At 38.6% G+C, this 19,833-nt stretch overlaps 1 protein-coding gene across 1 annotated transcript; it reads right to left on the bottom strand.

The window, feature by feature from the left end:
• Positions 1-3,958: 3,958 nt before the first annotated feature.
• On the bottom strand, positions 3,959-18,521 carry LOC124269015 (zinc finger protein 91-like). Its single transcript, XM_046704045.1, has 4 exons — positions 18,235-18,521; positions 11,266-13,492; positions 8,453-10,945; positions 3,959-7,420 (listed from the first exon to the last, which is right to left on the bottom strand). The coding sequence occupies exons 2-4, from the start codon at positions 13,394-13,396 to the stop codon at positions 6,753-6,755; spliced, it is 5,292 nt and encodes a 1,763-aa protein (XP_046560001.1). The 5' UTR covers positions 13,397-13,492; positions 18,235-18,521; the 3' UTR covers positions 3,959-6,752.
• Positions 18,522-19,833: the final 1,312 nt, after the last annotated feature.

The following is a 19,833-nucleotide window of genomic DNA, read 5'->3' as shown; positions in this document are numbered from 1 at the left end:
TCCGGGTCAGGCACCTAATCGCCAGCACACAGTACAGTACCGTACAGTACAGTAGACAACTCTCATTACGTAATTAACAGAGTGACCCCCGTTCACTGATCACTCTTGGTTTCACGCCCCAATTACCTCATTAATTATGTTATCATGTCAGAAACAGAAGCTGTTATAACAATTGAGACAATTTCAACCCACTATAGTATACATTATATTACTAGCATAGATCTGTATCTTATTGTATTGTGACTTTTTTACTTGTGACTTTTCATCCAAGACTTTTTTCCTGTGACCTTTTCCTGTGACTTTCTTTCCTACATTCACTATACAGACTTGAAGCAACTACTTTAATTTTGGGACTTCCAGACACGATCTTACAGGACAAGAGCATGAATTCCAACAAGCTGAAATTTCATAACCAGTAAATAAAATAGATGTTTGATATAAATTTTAAGTGTAAGACGCTTTGTTAAATCGAAGACTTTTCAAGCTGCTTTGGTTAATTTGTATGCTTTTCAATGTTGACACAGGAAATCAAGGCTTTTCAACAGGGACCAAAAAAGGTTGAAGGCATTTTGTTGTGCTAAGGGGGCTATAAGAATAATTCCACTTCTTTAAAGTTCATTTTAATACCAGCTTAAATTCTGACTGGTTAAGGAGCGGACAATGACTTTTCATCACTTGATGGGAAAATGTGTTGGAGACCGCTGAAAAATCAATCGAAACACATATCACGTAGCTTTCTTATCTCGCGTAAGAAATCGCATGATCCGATGGTTATCCGAATGCATCGGTGCAAAGGGAAGTAACTCTATCAATTTTGTGTCGTCTGCTGCTTGTTTTGCCAACTCTGTGAAACTGTTGACTAGAAGTTGAACATCCAAACATATATATGGCTGTATATTTCCCTACGAAGTTGAATAAGACTGAAAGAAATCTACCAAAAGCCATTACTAATGGTCCTTTCAAACTATTCACAAGGTAGGCTTCAGACTAATTTGGTTATGGTGTGTGACCTCACTGATGTTGTGTCATGCTATACAAGCAATGTTGATCTTTGCTCACACATTCATCCACTGACATCCTTGGTCCAGATTTCAATATTTTCTGTATTTTTGTTACAGTGTTGTCAGTTTTGTCACAAAAGAACATCTCTGATCAGAACACATAGAACAGCTCAAGACTAGACGTTTATTATCCCATAACAGCGTCTAAATATGTGCATTTTCACTGACAGAGAAACATGAAAGACAGGAACCCTCATTCACGTAACAAGTATAGGTTAACGTTAAATACAAAATTAAACATATATATATATAAATGCAATGTGTGAATAATTGTATCTCACCATAAACAATATCAAAATGAGAAATTATACCTGCTAAACACACAGTAAAAACAGATCTTGTCCAAAATGCAGTCAATGCACATTATAGAACAAATATTTAACAGTGAACAAACCATGGGACTTGAGAAAGGTACAGATTTACTGTTCTGGCATTAGAACATGCACAGACCCATATTAGTTAGTATGTAAGGAACTACATATCAAACAGTTTGTAACATTTTTTTCAGGAAAACATTCAGTCCCACTGCATTTCATTTCTGTAGTCTCAATTTGTTATTATGCTTTTTCAAATTGCCGAATGTATCTTACAGTGTCAGGTGTAATGATAGTAATGATTTTGCTGCTGAAATTTCTGTTTATTTTATCAAATTGCACTCAGACAAAAATAGAACTGACCAATACAGATAAAACCATAAGAAAACTTAGGTGTGAGTTTTTAAAAAACTAATACACCTTAACGCTACTTTTGAAGGCATTTTAAAGGAGCTGACAAAAGCATTGGTTGGGCCATTTCTATGGTTTATTTAAACAAAGAAAGACTGAGATGAAAATCTAATAATCAATAAATTGTGACCTAAAATACTGCTGACACCTAAGATAGGTATACACTTATACTATCACATCAGTAAATCCTTGAGTCAATAAGGCATTGATTTTTAACAAACCTACTCTCATGTTCATCAGCTGTGAACAATTAAACTGTTATGACAATATCACTGCACTGGAATTCACCCTTTAACCATAGAAACATTAAGAAACCTTTTATCATGTGCCAGATAACTTGTTATGACAGTTTCGAGTTATCAGAGAGCTGATGTATAAATATACTAAGTCTGATCAAGTATTGCAACTTTTAAGATATAACGTTATAACTTAGAGCGGAAACTGAACTGATATTTCTGCTCTCAAAGTTTATATACTTCAACCGAGTCCAGCCTAATTTGCTTGTTCCATGTAATGCAGTGATAGTCTTAAGTTATGAGCATAACCAAATTGACTTATTGATTTTGCTTGATAAGATCAGTATCATCTGAACTAAAAAATGGTACTGAAAGAAGCAAGAAGTCAAAATTCATGTCATTTCTGTCTTCTATGATACTACAGCTTCTACAATGTAACTTAAATATATCAGGCAAAGTAAGTAGATCTAATATTTGGCGATGAATTATATTTCCACACCTTTTAAAATAAACACCTTTCTCAAACACACACTGATTTAAATAAAAAATAGTTACTTTAAGTACTGTGAAAAAAACACCATGAATTCCTTGCATACACTGTACAGGAAGCTTGGTTGTAAAATACAATGTGAGTGTAGTGGCCATAAAATTTCAGAGTCCTGTGCTGGGATTCAAACCACAGACCTTCTGATCTGAAGTCGGATGCCGTGTCCACATGATCAAAGAGGTTAACCCAGTCAGCAAACTGACAAGGTAAGTATGTCAACTGTAGGATGACTCCACTCCCTGCTACATGAGGTTAACATGGTAACAATGAGCGTCCCACATCATCACTTACTTGGGCCCAAAACAGTTTGACGATCTGCAAAATATTGGATTATTAGTTGTTTGTTTTAATCCACAAAGTAACCAAGTCTTACCACTCAATCCATTATGTTTTCTTGTCCAAGGATAGAATTATGATGACCAATTCTAACCTTCAAACAGGTAATTGGTCAGTTGTTCTTCATAATCTATATTATAGACAAAGTTCAAAATTGCTGAGAAAGACATTTTTTCACAATCTGATACCTATTTAGGCATGTTTGACATTTTAGAGCATATGCGTATTTGGTGATAAAGTTGGACATGGATCATACAGTTTTAGCCTGACAAGACTTTTCCAATATATTATGGTATTATGACAGTTTTCCATTATATTATATCCAATACTATCACAAAATAACAAACTTCTGTAGGAGTGAACAGTCAATGGTGGAGGCATACACATTTTCCTGCAAGTTTTACTTTTCTATGATTTTGCTATGACTTTAGTCCAATTTTCTATTTTCCCTTAGGAAACTCAACTTTAAGTTGCATAACATTCCAGTGCCCCCAAACCAATATAACCCTGCTAGAGCAATAATAGCAAAAGAGGCAAAATATAAAGTAATGAATTTGTTTTGAATGAAAAAAGAATTGCTTGAAAGAAATCTTACATTAAATGGTATCCAGAAGAAAAATACTGTTCTGAGTGAATGTATCTTGTCTAATCAATAATGACATATAAAGGGGTTAACTCAGTTTCAGCTATCTTCAATCCCCACTCAAGATCGATATCCAGTTACATGTATTTGTCATTCTTCAGATTATGAGCCATCCTCGATAATCTCCAGGGTATATATTCTGATAAATCGTCACTAGTACCCTGGATGCATGTACGGCTCGACACGATAATTGTATTAAATCCCCTTGCTGGCTTTTTATCCAATCGTGTGTCTACGCTGGGAAGTTGAGCGTACCAATCACAAGGCTTCTTTCATAACTTCCACTTCTTTTATCTAACCGATTAAACTTGGCAACACAATTGTTGCAGATGTACCCTGAAAGAGGTAGAAGGAGTTCTTGCATATATTTTTGAAGGTATCAGAACTGTTAATTTGTCTGTGTGATTTTCCCCCTAAATCTGAGTCTCAGAGCGAGCAAACCTTCAAGGCTTCAGCCGCCATCTTTGTTGACACTTGCAAGCTCGGTTGTAACAGCTTATCTGATTGGCTACTGTGAGAAGGTGAAGCCAGCAAAGAGAGGTAATACAATTATCGGGCTGAGACGTAAATGCATCCAGGGTGCTTATGGAGATTTATCAGAACGTATGCCCTGGAGATTGTCAACGATGATTATGAGCATGACCCAAATATACACACAGATCCAGTCAGGACAAACTAGAAGAGCAGATTAACAACATTGGAGTCAATCTTGTCAAAACAATCACATTAACCACACATTCCCATCAATATACTGACATGTGCCAACCACTTGATATAACAGATCTTGTAACAAATATAGCAAAATACAATGCCTATTCAGCAAAAACATTTTTATGATGCAGAAGATTTTATGTCTTTCAGTGGCATCACCTGATAAAGGGACCTGGAATGGTCTCGAAATGCCGTGAGGGAAATCATAAAGAAGTTTAATCCATAAAAATATCTTGGACAGAAGATTTTACTTATTTTACATCAGTTTGAATATGTACTTTGCATTGTATAACAACAACTAAACCTAATGGAACAAGGACAGAACCTTACACACTGAACACTGGATCAATGGATACAAAGGAAATACATTATGCCAACACATTCCAAAGGGATGCACAATATTATTCACTGTACCCATAACACATCTATGACTTTGTAAAGTGTTGGTTGTTTCTTTCTTGGCAGTTACGAACATCATTTCATACGTCCGTCAACAAGAAATTATCAAAAGGTACAGTTCTCTACACTGTTACGTCACAGGACACTTGTTTTGCCTGCAAGGACCCTTAAAAGTAATAATTAGGGGTCCCTGGGATCCCACATGTTCGTGAGTTGAGATAAAACCCATCCATAAGTCACCCTTTACAATAAGCACTGACAACTGGAGACCTATTCTAACTCAGAAGCCCAATACTGGCGCAGATAAGGGAGGTAACCCTGACAATATTCTGCAGCAAAATATTTTACTCATGTACAATTCTGTCTTAACTCCAAAATCAATTGGCAGCACTTTTGGTGTATGCACGTATTGCCAGTGCAATGATTTAATGGTTTGAAGTATTCCCAGAAAGTGGATTACACGACACAAAATGAGTTCAGTTTTATGCTGCTTTTAGCAATATTCCAGTAATGTCATTGCGGCGACATAAAATGAAGACAACAGTGGTGATTTCATGTGACAGCCATAATAACAACAGTGTACACTCTGCATTCCATACACTAGTCACATGAAAACAAACAGGTTATAATGAAACACAGATGGTGCAGAGTTGTGGACGGATTGTGTGCCGATACACACATTTACACAGGTTACCATGGTTGCAAAAAGATCAATATCAATATCAAATACATGTTATGCATGAACACCCCAATGTAATATATACATACACAAATGAGACAGAATTTTCAAAATGTCCTAATTTACATATATGTTGAACATTATTTTTTTTCAGAAATGTAGAATAAAACATAAAGATTGAGAACTCATTCCTTCCAGCTTAGTCTTCAGGCAAAAAATTAATTCAACATATTCCAACTAGGTCAAACATGTTGAAATAGAAGCCAAATTAATCTTTTGGATGTCACCCCCAAAAATTCATTACTTACGTTTCCACTTGGCCACCAATTTTTTTTCAAGTGTCACGATTTTTGCAAAGCAAGGAGTCAAAAAAGAGAGGCCTGAGCAACATGTGACAACTTGAGGATCCATGGTTTGGGAAAGTTGACATGCCAATAATATTTCACCATAAAGAATGACCTCTTTAAGTTATAAATCAGTAATGTTATGATCATTCATTCAGAAAAATATTCTCATCACATTTGCATAATCATTGAAATATTTATGTGCTGAACATTTTCTTTCTAGTATCTAACAGTATATTAAAATAACTTTCAAAGCATAAAATGACTTTAATATTTACATGTCACGAACAGAAACTTAACAGATTTACAGGACAATATTACAAACATAATACCACAGATTAAAAGAATACTAAATGTTCAAATAAAACACAAAAAGTATAATGTTGTGCACTGTTATACTAAAATCATAGCACATGCCATACTTAAAAGGTCATCACATCATACAGATAGACACAGTAAGCAATTCCATAGAAAGGATGAGGATTTGATGAGGGGAGATAACTCCTGATACCTTCAACTTTCCAGGTTACCATACACCATTACCAGTACTATTCAAACATGAGGCAAACATGGCATCACCAGTCACATTTGAATTGCGAGATTGAAAAATATGCAATATCAGCTTGTTCTTTCAAGATGGAACCATATTCACCCTGTGAAATTTATGATCCATGTTAAGAAATATTTCAATCCCAGCGCTAACATGATCATAACTTCTTTACTGTATTTCCTCTAATAAGCGGTGGGTATCTAATGAACGTCTGGGGTAAAGCAGCTCACTAAAAATTATGGTAATTACACATAGTAAGTGCAAAAGCGCCGGGCCTCAGAAAAGATATTAAAGGTTATCTATTTTTTCACAAATTTGAAGTAGAAAAACTGAACTTGAACACCAGTAAACAGGATTAACAGCCCATCAGGTCAGCATTTACCTCTAATTAATTACAAATATAGTATTCTTCAACACATCTCTACCTTGTCAAATACAATTAATAAAAAAAGAAGTTTTGTAAACAACTGCTTCATACAATTGGTATTATCCTTAGCAATACTTTCTCTTCAAAGCACTGGTTACTTTCCCTTGCTGGCACTTGTTGTTCTGTTCCGCAGACTCCTCCTACGTGGCTCCAAATAGCCATTCTGAATTGCGGCAACATCATCAGGTGTGGCTTTACTACTGCTTGCACTGGCTGTCCGCTTTTCTTTCACCGACTGCTTTTCACTTACTATCCGCTTGGTGACTACAGTCGTGGTAGTGATCTTCTTCGCAGGTGAGGGTGGAGCGCAGATGTATGGCGGCCCACGTTTCTGATGGAGTCGCAGGCCAGTAGAAGCAGCAAATGCCTTTCCACACACTTGACATTCATATGGTTTTTCCCCGGTGTGGATGCGGACATGTGTCTTTATGTGATCCTGCTTGTCAAACTGCTTGTTACAAAAGCTGCAAGAAAATGCCTTCCAATGTTCCAAAGACTCTTTACATGTTTTAGAGTGTTTGTTGAGGTCTGGAAACTGCTTGAACATCTTGTGACACTTGCTGCACTTGTACACATCCCCGCCCAAGTGTTCATGGTAGTGGGACTTCATCAACTCATTGTTCGCGAAGAACTTGCCACAGAGGTTGCATCTAACCTGAGAAGATGGGTTCTTGGAGGTATTGTGTTCATTCTCATGCTCCTCCAGATGTTCCAAAGAAGAGCATGTGAAGCTGCACACCGGACAAGGAAATATCTTCGGTCCTGCAAACCATCAGAGAACATTATCATATGCTTTTCAACTACAATTACTATGTCAGGAAGAACATGCACCATTTGACAATTCCACCAAAAGTATACAATTTGTTGAAAAAATATTTCATTAAAAAATATCCCAAAGCAACATAAGCTTGATAAAAATCTGCTAATCACATTGAAGAGTATCTTGTGGAAATAGTCACTTTTCTTCTCTTTTATGCTGCAAACATTGTATCTTGTCCTCAATCATTCAGTGTAAATACACTATGCCATTTAGAAAGTGGACAAAATGTCAAATGTAATGAATATTTGGGATTACACTCTCTTAGTGCTGATAAGGTGCCTAAGTCTGAGGGTGTGCGTTCGAATCCTGGATGGAACAACCCCACAAAAGTATGAGAATCTGTACTTCAAAAGCACAAGAATCTGTACTTAACTAAGAAAGTGTAATCCCAGACATATATGTTATATATCATTCAGTGTATCAAATATGCATTCTATCAAGACCCATTGACCAAATTGACCACTATAGATCTGGAGTTCGATCCCCGACCGTGTCATACCAAAAAGATGTTAAAATATGGTACTTATTGGTCCCTGCCTGGCGCTCGGCATTCATGGGTACAGTAAGGACTGGTTGTCTCGAGTCAGTATAATGTGTCTGGGTGGGGTATTCATGCTTCACTGCGGCATGGTATTTCAGTGGGCTAGCACTATAAAACCAGCTTTAGTCTGGGCTAGTACAAACAGCCGCACATACTCATACACATACACACACATGCACGTCGTCATATGAGCGAAATATTCTCAAGCACAACGTTTAACCCAATTCCACCACCACTATAGATCTGGGAGGAAGCGACATTAGTATCTCCATCTCAACAACACAAAATATTCTCTCATTCCTGTGTGTTATCTGATTATGATAACTGACATCTACTTTCATGTCGTTTAAGTAAGTTCCAAACAAGCTATGGGTTCAAGGTACCTATTCTGACAGAATCGAGATATGGTATATCCTGAAAACTTCCCACTTACCCTTATGTTCCAGCAGATGTAGTATCATGGTGGAGAAGGATTTGAATGTTTTCCCACAGGATGTGCAGCTGTGGCTGGTTCTCTGTTTGTTTAATGTACTGGTCCGAGTCTTCCTCAGTGTAACCTGCTCCTCATCACGTTCAGGAACAGCCTCTGCATCATCTGCATCATCAACTTCATCACCTTCTACATCATCTAATTCATCATCTGTATATTCCAAATCTTCCATCTCTTGAGAATCTATTCCTTCATTTTCTATTTCAATGTTTTGTTCCTCATCCTCTATATCAGAACCAGGTGGACTGCATGTAATTTCAAAACCTTCAAAGGTGACCGTGACATCGGGTTCCTCCCCCATATTGTCCACCTCTGCTCCTGTACAGATCCCACAGTGAATCTGATAGAGGCGATCGTTGGAGAAAGCTCTGTTACATTTGGGGCACTGATGGTCATGGGTTTTCATGTGTTCACGCAGCAATTCTTCGGACTTCCACTCCAACTGGCAGACATCACAAGGGTAGGTAACCAACGATATATATGATGACTCTATGTCAGAGGGCGTGAACATGCCATGCAGTGCCAGTTTATGTCTGTTGAGATCTGATGCTAACTTGTAGGATTTGTCACAAACATCACACCGGTGAAGTTTCTCATCCATGTGAGTCAACATGTGCTTCTGAAGGTAGTCAGATCGACCGAAACAGCTGCTACACAGCCTGCACTTGTAAGGTTTCTCACCAGTGTGAATACGGAGATGCTTCTTAAGCCCTGACTGATCAGACAAAATCTTTGGGCAGAATGGGCAGCGGGCGAACTTTTTCTTTGTTGGGAAGCGGGAAATCTTTTTCTTTGCAAAAACAGACTGGTCCTTTACTAGCCTATCCAATTCTTGCTGTTTCTGCATTTCTTTCTTGACTTGTCTGTCAATGCTAGCTCTCCTGATTGAAACAGCTTCAGTCTGTATGTCTCCTTTTTGTTTAGATTCATCAATCACATCTGTCTTCCCTGTCGGTGCATTGAGAACATGTTTGGCTACCTCAGGCAGGACTGATGTGTCAAGCTTCATGAGGGTATTTTTCAGTGCTATTTGCTGATACGTATCCTTCATCACAGGTGTCTTGGGAAAGACAAGAACCTGTTTGGAGTCTAGAGAGTAGGTATTACTTGATGATCGTGACTTGATTGACATCATGGCAATATCTTCTCGGCTCTTCCCCTCCTTGGCAGCCTTCGTAATGATATCATAAGCTTGTTGGTAATGATTCTTGTAGCGGCAACGGTTGTCCATTCCCTTATAGCAGTTTTCCGGTGTTCTGTTTCTTTCATGGTATCTCAGTCCTGTCGATGTTGTGAATCTCTTATCACAGATATCGCATTTATAAGGTTTTTCACCAGTGTGTGTCCGAACATGTGACTTTAAGTTGTCGGACTTCCCAAAAAACTTCCCACAATATAGACACTCATACTTCTTCTTACTCTTGTGAACTCTACGATGTACTTGTAGGTCAGCTGCGTACATGAAACCAAGGCCACATTCTATACACTCAAAGGGAGTCTCTTTGGGATGGAGGTTTTCATGTTTTCTCAAAGTCTCCTTAGTTGCAAATTTGAAATTACAAATACTACAAGAGTAATACGTCCCATTATGCTTCTCCATGTGACTGTCATACTCAGCACTGGGGAGAATTTTGCTGCAGTAATCACAGAATTTAAAGTCCTTCATTACATCTAAGTTCATACTTTCATCTCTGGAGGTGTCATCCAAAACCAGTTCCTCTTCCTGTGTGAAGGTATTAATCTCAGGATTCAATGCATCATAGATCTCACTGTCTGCCATTGCTTGGACATCATCCGGAACTTGTCCAGAACTGACACTGTCGAATGAAACCACAAAGTCATCACCAGTGTTGGAATCAGAATCTACTGGTTTAGTTTTTTCAGTCTTGACCTTAATTCCGTAAAAACTGGGCTTAGAACTCTTTCTGTTCCTCCTGCGACCCGACACGCCATCACTTACTAGTGTGTCATGTACAGCAGCTGGGGATGGATCGTTTATTTCTTTGTCAGAGCAACTTGAGGGAGCACTTGTGCCGGCCTTACCTGATGGTAGTATGAAAGCTGACTGGCTGTTACTCTTCTTCATCCGTTCAGCAATCTCCGCACACAGGGCAGCAGTTTCTGACTCTCCATTATGCTGCTCTGCTTCTGTTGGAGTCTGCATCGCAAGGATATCATCTGGTTCACCTGGTTCTGTTTTTATCTTAATCGCTGTTACAGGCTCGGGAGATGACTTTCTCTCCTCATGTCTCTTTACCATGGCAACAGTTTCCTGAATCATCTTTTCTTCACTTTCTACCTGACCTGGATCCTTCTCGGCCTCTTCTGGCTTGTGCACATGAGTCAAGTGGTACTTCAGCCCATTCATAGCTGTGAAAGTCTTCTGGCAGACGTTGCACTTGAAGGGCCTTTCACCGGGTGTGAGTTCGTTTATGGCTGAAAAAATGACTGTATCGCCTGAAACGCTTTGAGCAGATATCACATCGATATGGCTTCTCTCCAGTGTGAATCCTCATATGACGTTTTAACTGACTGTATGTTCTGTTGGTTTTGCCACATATTGAGCAGTTGAAAGGCTTTTCACCAGTGTGAACTTGCATATGCACAATCATCCGCTGCTCACTGGGGAATTCCTTCTTGCAATACTTGCAAACATGGTCGGTAGCTGGTTCTTCGGGTGGTGTGTCAGTACCTCCAGTAGCGGCATCATATAAGTAGGTGACAGTAGCACTTTCTGTATCATCACCAACATCAGTTGGTCCTCTCGGGGCTAACTTCATCGTCTCCATTAGCAGCAACATCACCAATATCAACGATTCTTACATCTAAATTCTCCATCTTATTGCTTAGACTACCACTGACATCTGTGCTCACTTTGTTCAGTTTCACATAGGAGTGTTTGCTTTTCATGTGAAACTTCAGCCTACTGCTGGTGATGAATCTCTTTGGGCAGTAATTACAAGAATAGGCGCGTTCTCCTGTATGGGTCTTCATGTGGATCGTCAAGTTGTACTTTCTCCAGAAAGTTCTTGCGCAATATCTACATGTATACCTGATAGGTTCAATCGTGTTTGAATGTTGCTCTAAATGAATCTCAAGTTCAGACACTGAATTGAAAGTCTTGTCACAAGATGGACAAGTAAATGCTGATGAGTCAGAAGGCAACTCATCATCATCAGACTCTTCATCCATCATGTCAGTTAAATCAGTGACATTTTCAGTAGTAACAAGCACTTGTCCTGCTGACAGAGACGTAGATGTTTCACTTCCCACAATACCTAATGACTGTTTTTCTGGAGATGCTTCAGATCCTACAGACAAAGCCTTCTTTTTCTTGATAGCTCGATGTTTCTTCATATGGCGTTCCAATACAGCTTCCTCTTCAAACATAGTGCCACAGACTTCACATTCCAAATTAACATCACTGCTTTGTTTTTCAACCTCAGTGATATCATCAGCTGTTAATATCATTGTAACTTCTGAATTATTTTCTGTTGTATTATGCTCAGATGTTTCAGTTTTTTCTGTCAAAGTTTCAGGAGGATCTACCTCATTAGAAGTCTCAACAATGTCCTCAAATATAGATGGGTCAATATCAGAAGAGCCATCTGCTAAGGAGGTCACACTGACAATCTTCAGAAAACCAGGTTCAAACGATTCACTTAGATTCTCCTTCTCTTTGGAGGCATGTGAGGCTGAACCCTTGTGGTGAACTTTGTTATGATATCGGAATCCAGTAGAGGTTGTAAAACGTTTACCACAATCCATACATTTGAACGGCTTCTCACCAGTATGTGTGCGCACATGAGCATGTAAGTTGTGTGCCTTTCCAAAACACTTCCCACAGTATTTGCAGAAATGAGGTTTCTGTGCTGAATGGGATAGCATGTGAGTCTTCAACTCCTCTGAAGTGCAGCATTCATGCCCGCACTCCTTACAAGCATATGGCTTCCAAGATGCAAACTTATTCATACTGTCCTCATCAGTGGAAGACTGGAACAACTTCAGGGTATGGTCAATCTCTTCAGCGCTATGAACTCTCATGTGACTCTTTAGAATGGACGGGTACTGAAATTTCTTCCCACAAATCATGCATTCAGTTCCCTCATTGTAAGACAGAGCTATCTGTTGCTTCTCAGCCATTGTCATAGAGGAGACATCTGTACTTGCATTGCCTGTCTCAGGACTTTTATCCCGACATTTGGCAGTGGAATCATCCTTTTCTTGTGGAGATTTACTTTCAGAGTTAATCAGCAGATTCATATACCCTGTTGGAGGGTGAACATAAATCAGTGTATCGCCATCCCAATCCTTCAGCTTGTTCGCTTCTTCAGGACCCTTTCCTCCAACTCTAATGCTACAGTTCTCTCCACTTCGTGTCCTTTCATGGTACCGAAGTCCTGTTGAAGTTGTAAACCGCTTACCACAAATTCCACACTTGTAAGGCTTCTCTCCAGTGTGTGTTCTGTAATGACTCCGATAGTGGTACACATTTCCAAAACCTTTACCACATACATCACACATGAAAGGCATCTCTCCTAGATGTGTCTTTAGGTGCTGTTGGAGGGCTCTTTCGGTGGAGGTCTCATGGTGGCAATGTCGACATACAAATGACCTCTTGAACTGGTGATTGACTCGATGCTTCTGGAGAAATTCCTCAGAGACAAACTGTCGATCACACTGGTCACAAGACAAAAGTGGTCCGTCTGAGATTTCAAAACTTTCACCATGAGCCTGTACAGAACTGTCCTTTTTTCTGTCTGGCTCACTCTCACTGGTGTCTGGAGTGGGATCATCATAGTCTGGATTGATGGAGATCTCTATGTCCATGGAAGCCTCTTTTTCATCAGCAGCATCTGATAAAACCTCCACTGCATCTGATGCCATGTTGTATCTTTCAGTTCCTTGTATGCAGACACTTATCTGCAAGGACTAGCTCAGACCAGCTGGTATATACAGCACCATTCCAGATCATCCATCAGTCTGAAAAACATGAACATATGGAAGAGTAAGTAATGTAAGAAAGTGATGAGGTTTATACATAACAGATCCTAAAACACAGAGGCAGGTGGCTACAAGGGCGACACAGTTGTCGATGGCCACAGAGTTACATCCCTTGGATGCATCAGAAACCTATGACTATAAGTAAGGATACAAATTATCCTAAAACACATTTTTAAATAGGGTTACAATTTTGGTTATGATTATCATGATTATAACTATATCAGCTTATACTCAAAACCTACAATCACTTCTATTTCTACTTAAACTGTGCCCTTACACACTTTGTTAGACTTGCCACAGTCTATAACTAGAGTGTTTCAAGAAAACATTTTGAAACTATCATTAAGAGCAAAGGGAATGTATATACACTGTAGGCTCAACATGTTTATGTCATAAAGGATAACTTAAATACTTACTTTTTAAGCGGAGATTAAATACCACATGAAAGCAGTGTTGAATAACCCTATTTTAAAACAATGACATAACCAACATGGCTCTGTCTACAGCAGTCACTCTGCTTAAAACTGAATCTGAATTATGTGTATAGTGAGTCAGTTAAAAGTGATAGTCACATGGGCAATATTTCATCAAGACTTAAATTTTTATGTACAACAGGATCACAAGGCAATGATCAAATGATCAACTGCAAAATGTAACATCACAGACCTTGTATTCACATGGTTTCAGAGATCAAGGAGATTCTGAGAGAAAATGGGCTGAGCACACCATACGTTGACTGTACCCTCACAATTGTCAAAAACCTGGTGAACTAAAATTCTTTAAAAATTTATTAGCATCAATGTAATGACTTGTCACTCTGATTGGTTTTATCAATTAAATAAATATTTGTATTCATTACACTATATTCATAAAACATCATATTCACCTCATTATGTATTTGTTGCAGCCCCAGTAAACCATGGGTACTTCAGACAAGACGCCTGACAGCATGGTCTAAGGGAGGTAATTTGTTCTCTTGCCATGTGCATAAATTACCTCCCCCTGAATATCTGGCCCTGTGTTGCCCATTGTTGATACTGTACGTTTAATATCAGTAGAAAGCAGGTTGTTTAAAAGGCAAGTCATGTCTGGAGATTGTCAATATTTTCAAAACTGTACGTATTTACTTAACCACTTTAATACATTAAATATATTGCCTTTTGATGTAAGTATGACTTTTACCACATCTTACATTGTCATAATTTTTATGTACTGACAATAGACATGTACCTTTATATTACCAAAATCATTGAGAATACGAGACATAAATGTGAGCTCATTAATATCCCTGACCGTGACTCCCTACTTCAGCTGAACACCAGTATTAAAGACATGTTGACACCTGACTCCAGGGACATGTAACGAATAACATCTCAGAGTTGTTTGTATCCACAGGGGGAAGTGGGGTAGCCCAGTGGTAAAAGCGTTTGCTCGTCACACCACAGACCCGGTTTCAATTCCCCACATGGGTACAATGTGTGAAGCACGTTTCAGGTGTTAACCAGACCCCATCCCCCGCCATCATACTGCTAAAAGCGGCGTAAAACTAAGCTCACTCACTCACTCCTATCTAAAACAAACTTAGGAACATTTTTACCAAACTGTGATGTTTTAGCCCTTTGATAAACAGCTGGGGACAGGCAAAATTTGAAGGGTCTCAGGAAAATATAGGGGTACAAACACTCAACACTGTACCTCAAATAATGTTCAAATCATAGGATTACCATGACATCGTAAGGCACAGACATATCTGATTTCTCTCACCCTTGCAGGTTAAACGTTTGTCATTTGCATCTTGTCTTTACGTCAAAAAGAGTTTTAATTTAGAACATATCAGCTCACAAGGAAACACGACACCATAATATAAATAGCCATTACCCTAATATAAAAACAACCCATTAAATGATTATAAAGTTATTGGTTGAACAAATTGTTAGTGATTATAAGAGCAGGTACATTATCGTGTAAATACAACAAATATGGCATGTTATCACATTGATAACGCACAGTGGTGATGATCATGATGATAGTGAGTGAGTTGGTGAGTTTAGGTTTACGCCGCGCTCAGCAATATTCCACCTATATGGCTGTGGTCTGTAAATAATCGAGTCTGGACCACACAATCCAGTGATCAACTGCATGAGCAGCGATCTACGCAATTGAGATGATGACATGTGTCAATCAAGTCAGTGAGCCTGACCACCCGATCCCGTTAGTCACATTTTACAACAAGCATGGGTTACTGAAGATCAATTCTAACCCGGATCATCATGGTTCCATGATGACAGTGACAATAGCTACCTGTATCCAAGTACTGAACTGAATGATAATATTATCAAAGAAATTGTGTGATATTTTTTACCTTGCTGATTACCTAAAAAACACCATAACAAAATCAAAATACACCAAGTCATTTGCAGTGTATGAAATAAGGCCGGTCCGACTGCCCGAAATGGTCTAGATTTCAGACGGACGGCCTAAATTTACAGGTAGCCAGCCCGATGGTCTGGTAAATTTTTTAGATGTTCCATACATCTGAGTAAATTGTACCATATTTGGTCTGGTTAAATCCATTTTGGGCTGGTAACATTTTGAAGTTACCAGCCCTGATGTCTGGCTGGATTTTTGGCTTATTTCATACACTGGTCATCTGTGCATAATATTAGGAAGACTAAATTGTACATCCATCCACTGAAACTGGCACTGCATTTGTCAGTAATAGTAATACATGTAGTAAACTGTACATACTATACAAAAATAGAAGAAAAATAATATCATGAAACATTTATTGCTTCAAAATATGGAAACATTATAATTGCTTGAAAGTTCCATATTGGTTGAACACTGATATTAAAGAGCATTTTCATCTCATCATTATCTAAGTATTTAACAAAAAGGGGTACGAAAAACACTAGACCTGTTACAATTCACATATTCAGTGAATCGAACCATATCCCTCCATGAATTCAATTTGTTATTCTCAATCACTGTAACTGAATATTCATTAATTTTTTTAAGGACTTTTTTTAACTTGAATTTGGGTGTTATTTATCACAGCTGGATATGCAAAATGGAATATATCCAAGCCAGGCAGGATAATAGACGACACTATTACATAGTCAATTCAACAATAATGTGGTGACAGGTCACTGTCATGGATAATTGACAGTGTCAACATGGTCAAAACATGTCAAAGAATATTTTGTTATTGTTTCGCTGAATGTAATGAATAACACAGCAACTGCTCATTTGTTAATCATATTCCTTACCCAATATTTGTGATATGTACCATAATCACCTCATCATTTCTGGTGTCCCCCGCCGTGATATTGCCGGTATATTGCTAAAAGTGGCGTAAAACTAAACTCACTCACTCACAGTGGATTCACTGCAGCAGAAAAGCACACACAATACATTCAAAAGACACGAAACTACAATTCACCACACAAACACATCTAGAGCTAATAACAGAAAATATTGTCATCACTTATGGACTTGCAACAGGCTTCTTTGACACAAAGCTGTAATTTTCCTTGCACATTTCAAAACAGCTTCATTTATGGAAAATACCTGATCAGATTCCTTGTATGCATGTTTTTATACTGAAACTATTCAATGATCAACTATAAAAGTGAATAACCGCACCTAGTTTCATAATCACACTGCAAGCCATGTATCACACCAGTGTGAGTGAGTTTAGTTTTACGCCACTTTTAGCAGTATTCCAGCAATATCATGGCAGGGGACACCAGAAACGGGCTTCACACATTGTATCCATGTGGGGAATCAAACCTGGGTCTTCAGTATGATGAGCAAATGCTTTAACCAGTTGGCTACCCAACTGCCCCCTATCTGTAAAATATATCATACACTTCTGCCATTACTACAGATCCAGTGTGTTATTTGATAATAATGAAAACTTCATTGTTTATGAATTATTTTTTTTATAATAATGTATTTCCATGATTATTTTCATATTAAGAAAAAATCATAATATTGTATTAAATTATTCAAACAGTTATTTATAGACGACAGTATTTTTTGCAGTGGAAATTTAGGAAATTGAAAATAAAAATAAATACATGCTGTGATATATGACAAGATTACCTTAAATTTCTAACAAAAGTTAATAATATGGTTAGGAATATACAAATGTTAGCGTTGATTCATTGATTCAGTGATTAAAATATTTAAATATATTTACATATTTTGTATTTCAGTGATTATAACTGCCTGAGAAATCTACAGTTTGCCATGGTAAGTAAATCTGTTGATACTGAACAAAGGGCGTCTACATACGGAAATAAATCAATGTGACCTATATATACTTTGCCAGCCGAGCGAGCATTTACTTCGTTTCATACAAATGCCGGCAACAATTCCGTGAAACCCGCCTCGTCCTCGCCAAAAATTTTTGGAGACAAGAATCAATAATCTTATTCTGAATCTCTTGAATCAGCTACAAGGGTGAGAGTTGTCCATACAACTTCATATTCACAACATCATTCATTTCTGTCACGGCTCAGTATAGAACAGTAACCCAACACAGCGTCGGGAAAACCCGCCTCGTCTCCTTCACCAAATTTCCGCACACGAAATTTCGGAAGACATGTTTGATGACGCGAGGCGAGAGGGACGACTGTTCGATGAACATTTTACAATATCGGAGACAACTGAGTGATATTTCAGTAACTACAAGCATATTCAGGCATAAATCTTACCAGTTCCTGATATGCACGCTTGACTGATCCTTGTAAACATGTCCCGAATTTCAGTGCAAGACTACGCGAAGCCGGAAAACTCTAGGCCGAGGGCTATTCGGTACAATTTACTGTACAGGCTGAGCTGAAACGAAAATAGATTTCGCTGGATTTTTAGCATAGAAGCAGGCATGCCGACTTTGGGTTTTTAGATCAATGTAATTATTTTAGGATTTTTAGCTCGGATGCCGAATGTTCTGAATGCGGCTGAGGCATTTTAATGATCGATACAAACCGTGGAAGAGGTGGTATAATGTTGTCGTTTCTAAAAAGCACGAGTCAAAATATTAAATTGACGAGTGGAGGGAGACCTTGGTGGTACTGTGAAATTGATTTTCTCTTTATTGGTAGGGGACTAATTGTTGATGCAGCATATAGGAGATGTATTGCAGTTCAGTTATAAACAATGCATGTGATGCAAATCTATGCACTTATACACGCTTGGGCACACTGTAGTGCGTGTGTGTTGCCAAACCTATGAACCATTCACATGCATTTCTTCAACAATATGCGGTGGTTTTTAAAGCTTGATTGGTTAATGTAAGGCATCAGCTAAGAGCCTAAGAATGCTTTATGTATCGTGATTTTTATGTTATTTTCAGCAGTACATGTGAGTTGGATATGATGTATGTGTGTGTTTTCATGCTACGGACCAGTTACAAATCTAGTCCAAATGCCATCGTTACCTGGTTTTGAAAAATAGTTACACAAGTAACCTGTTCAATTCTCTTTATCAAGAACATTACACTTACCACACTATGGCGAGTTTGTTACTCCTGTAGGCCTATTGGAGAGTTGACTTAAACCTGCACGTCACATTGAATAATTATTCACATTCTTACTTGCATGAAGCATGTAGCAGGTGCTTATAATGTAGATGTTACTCCGACCAAAATAGAGTCCCACAGTTCTACCTACTCCTATCTATTCTATACGGCTGAGGTGGCAGGTACTTGCAGCCCCACAGTACAGAATCGCAAGTGTAGCAAAACCCACCGACGTCATATAGCCGGTATACATAGCTTCTTACACATTATTCATTAGTTATTTGAGGTGTATTGGATGGTGATAACTTGCTGGAACATGTGGAATTATTGTCGATATTTCAGATAAAGAATTCACAAAGGACACACAACCCAAGTGACTGTCTGTATGACCCATTCGTCAGCTCTCATGTTATCAAGGTTATGAGTGAGTGAATGCATTTGTGCCGTTTTAAGCGAAATTCCAGCATGTGGCGTTCACCAACTTGGAGTCGAAAGCCGGTCATGACCAATTTAAACCACAAAAATCCACCCCGGTAGGTTCGAATTACTCATTTTGCCAGATTACGTTTCAAGGTATGAGGGTCCATTTTCATTCTCGTGGGTTTCAACGAAATGTATAGCGATATTCCAGCCTCTCACGGCAAGGCCTTTAACAGGGTAATCGACCCCGAGTCATCAGTGAGCGGAGAGCCCAATTTAGACCAGAGATATCCACCCCGCATAGGGGCGATGGGGTAGCTCAGTGGTTAAAGCGTTGGCTCCTAACGCCGAAGACCCGGATTCGATTCCCAAC

Source organism: Haliotis rubra, unplaced genomic scaffold (genome assembly GCF_003918875.1).
Source record: "Haliotis rubra isolate DU_JTF1 unplaced genomic scaffold, ASM391887v1 Scf141, whole genome shotgun sequence".
Taxonomy (NCBI): Eukaryota; Metazoa; Mollusca; class Gastropoda; order Lepetellida; family Haliotidae; genus Haliotis; species Haliotis rubra.
This window is presented reverse-complemented; position numbering and strand designations above follow the sequence as displayed.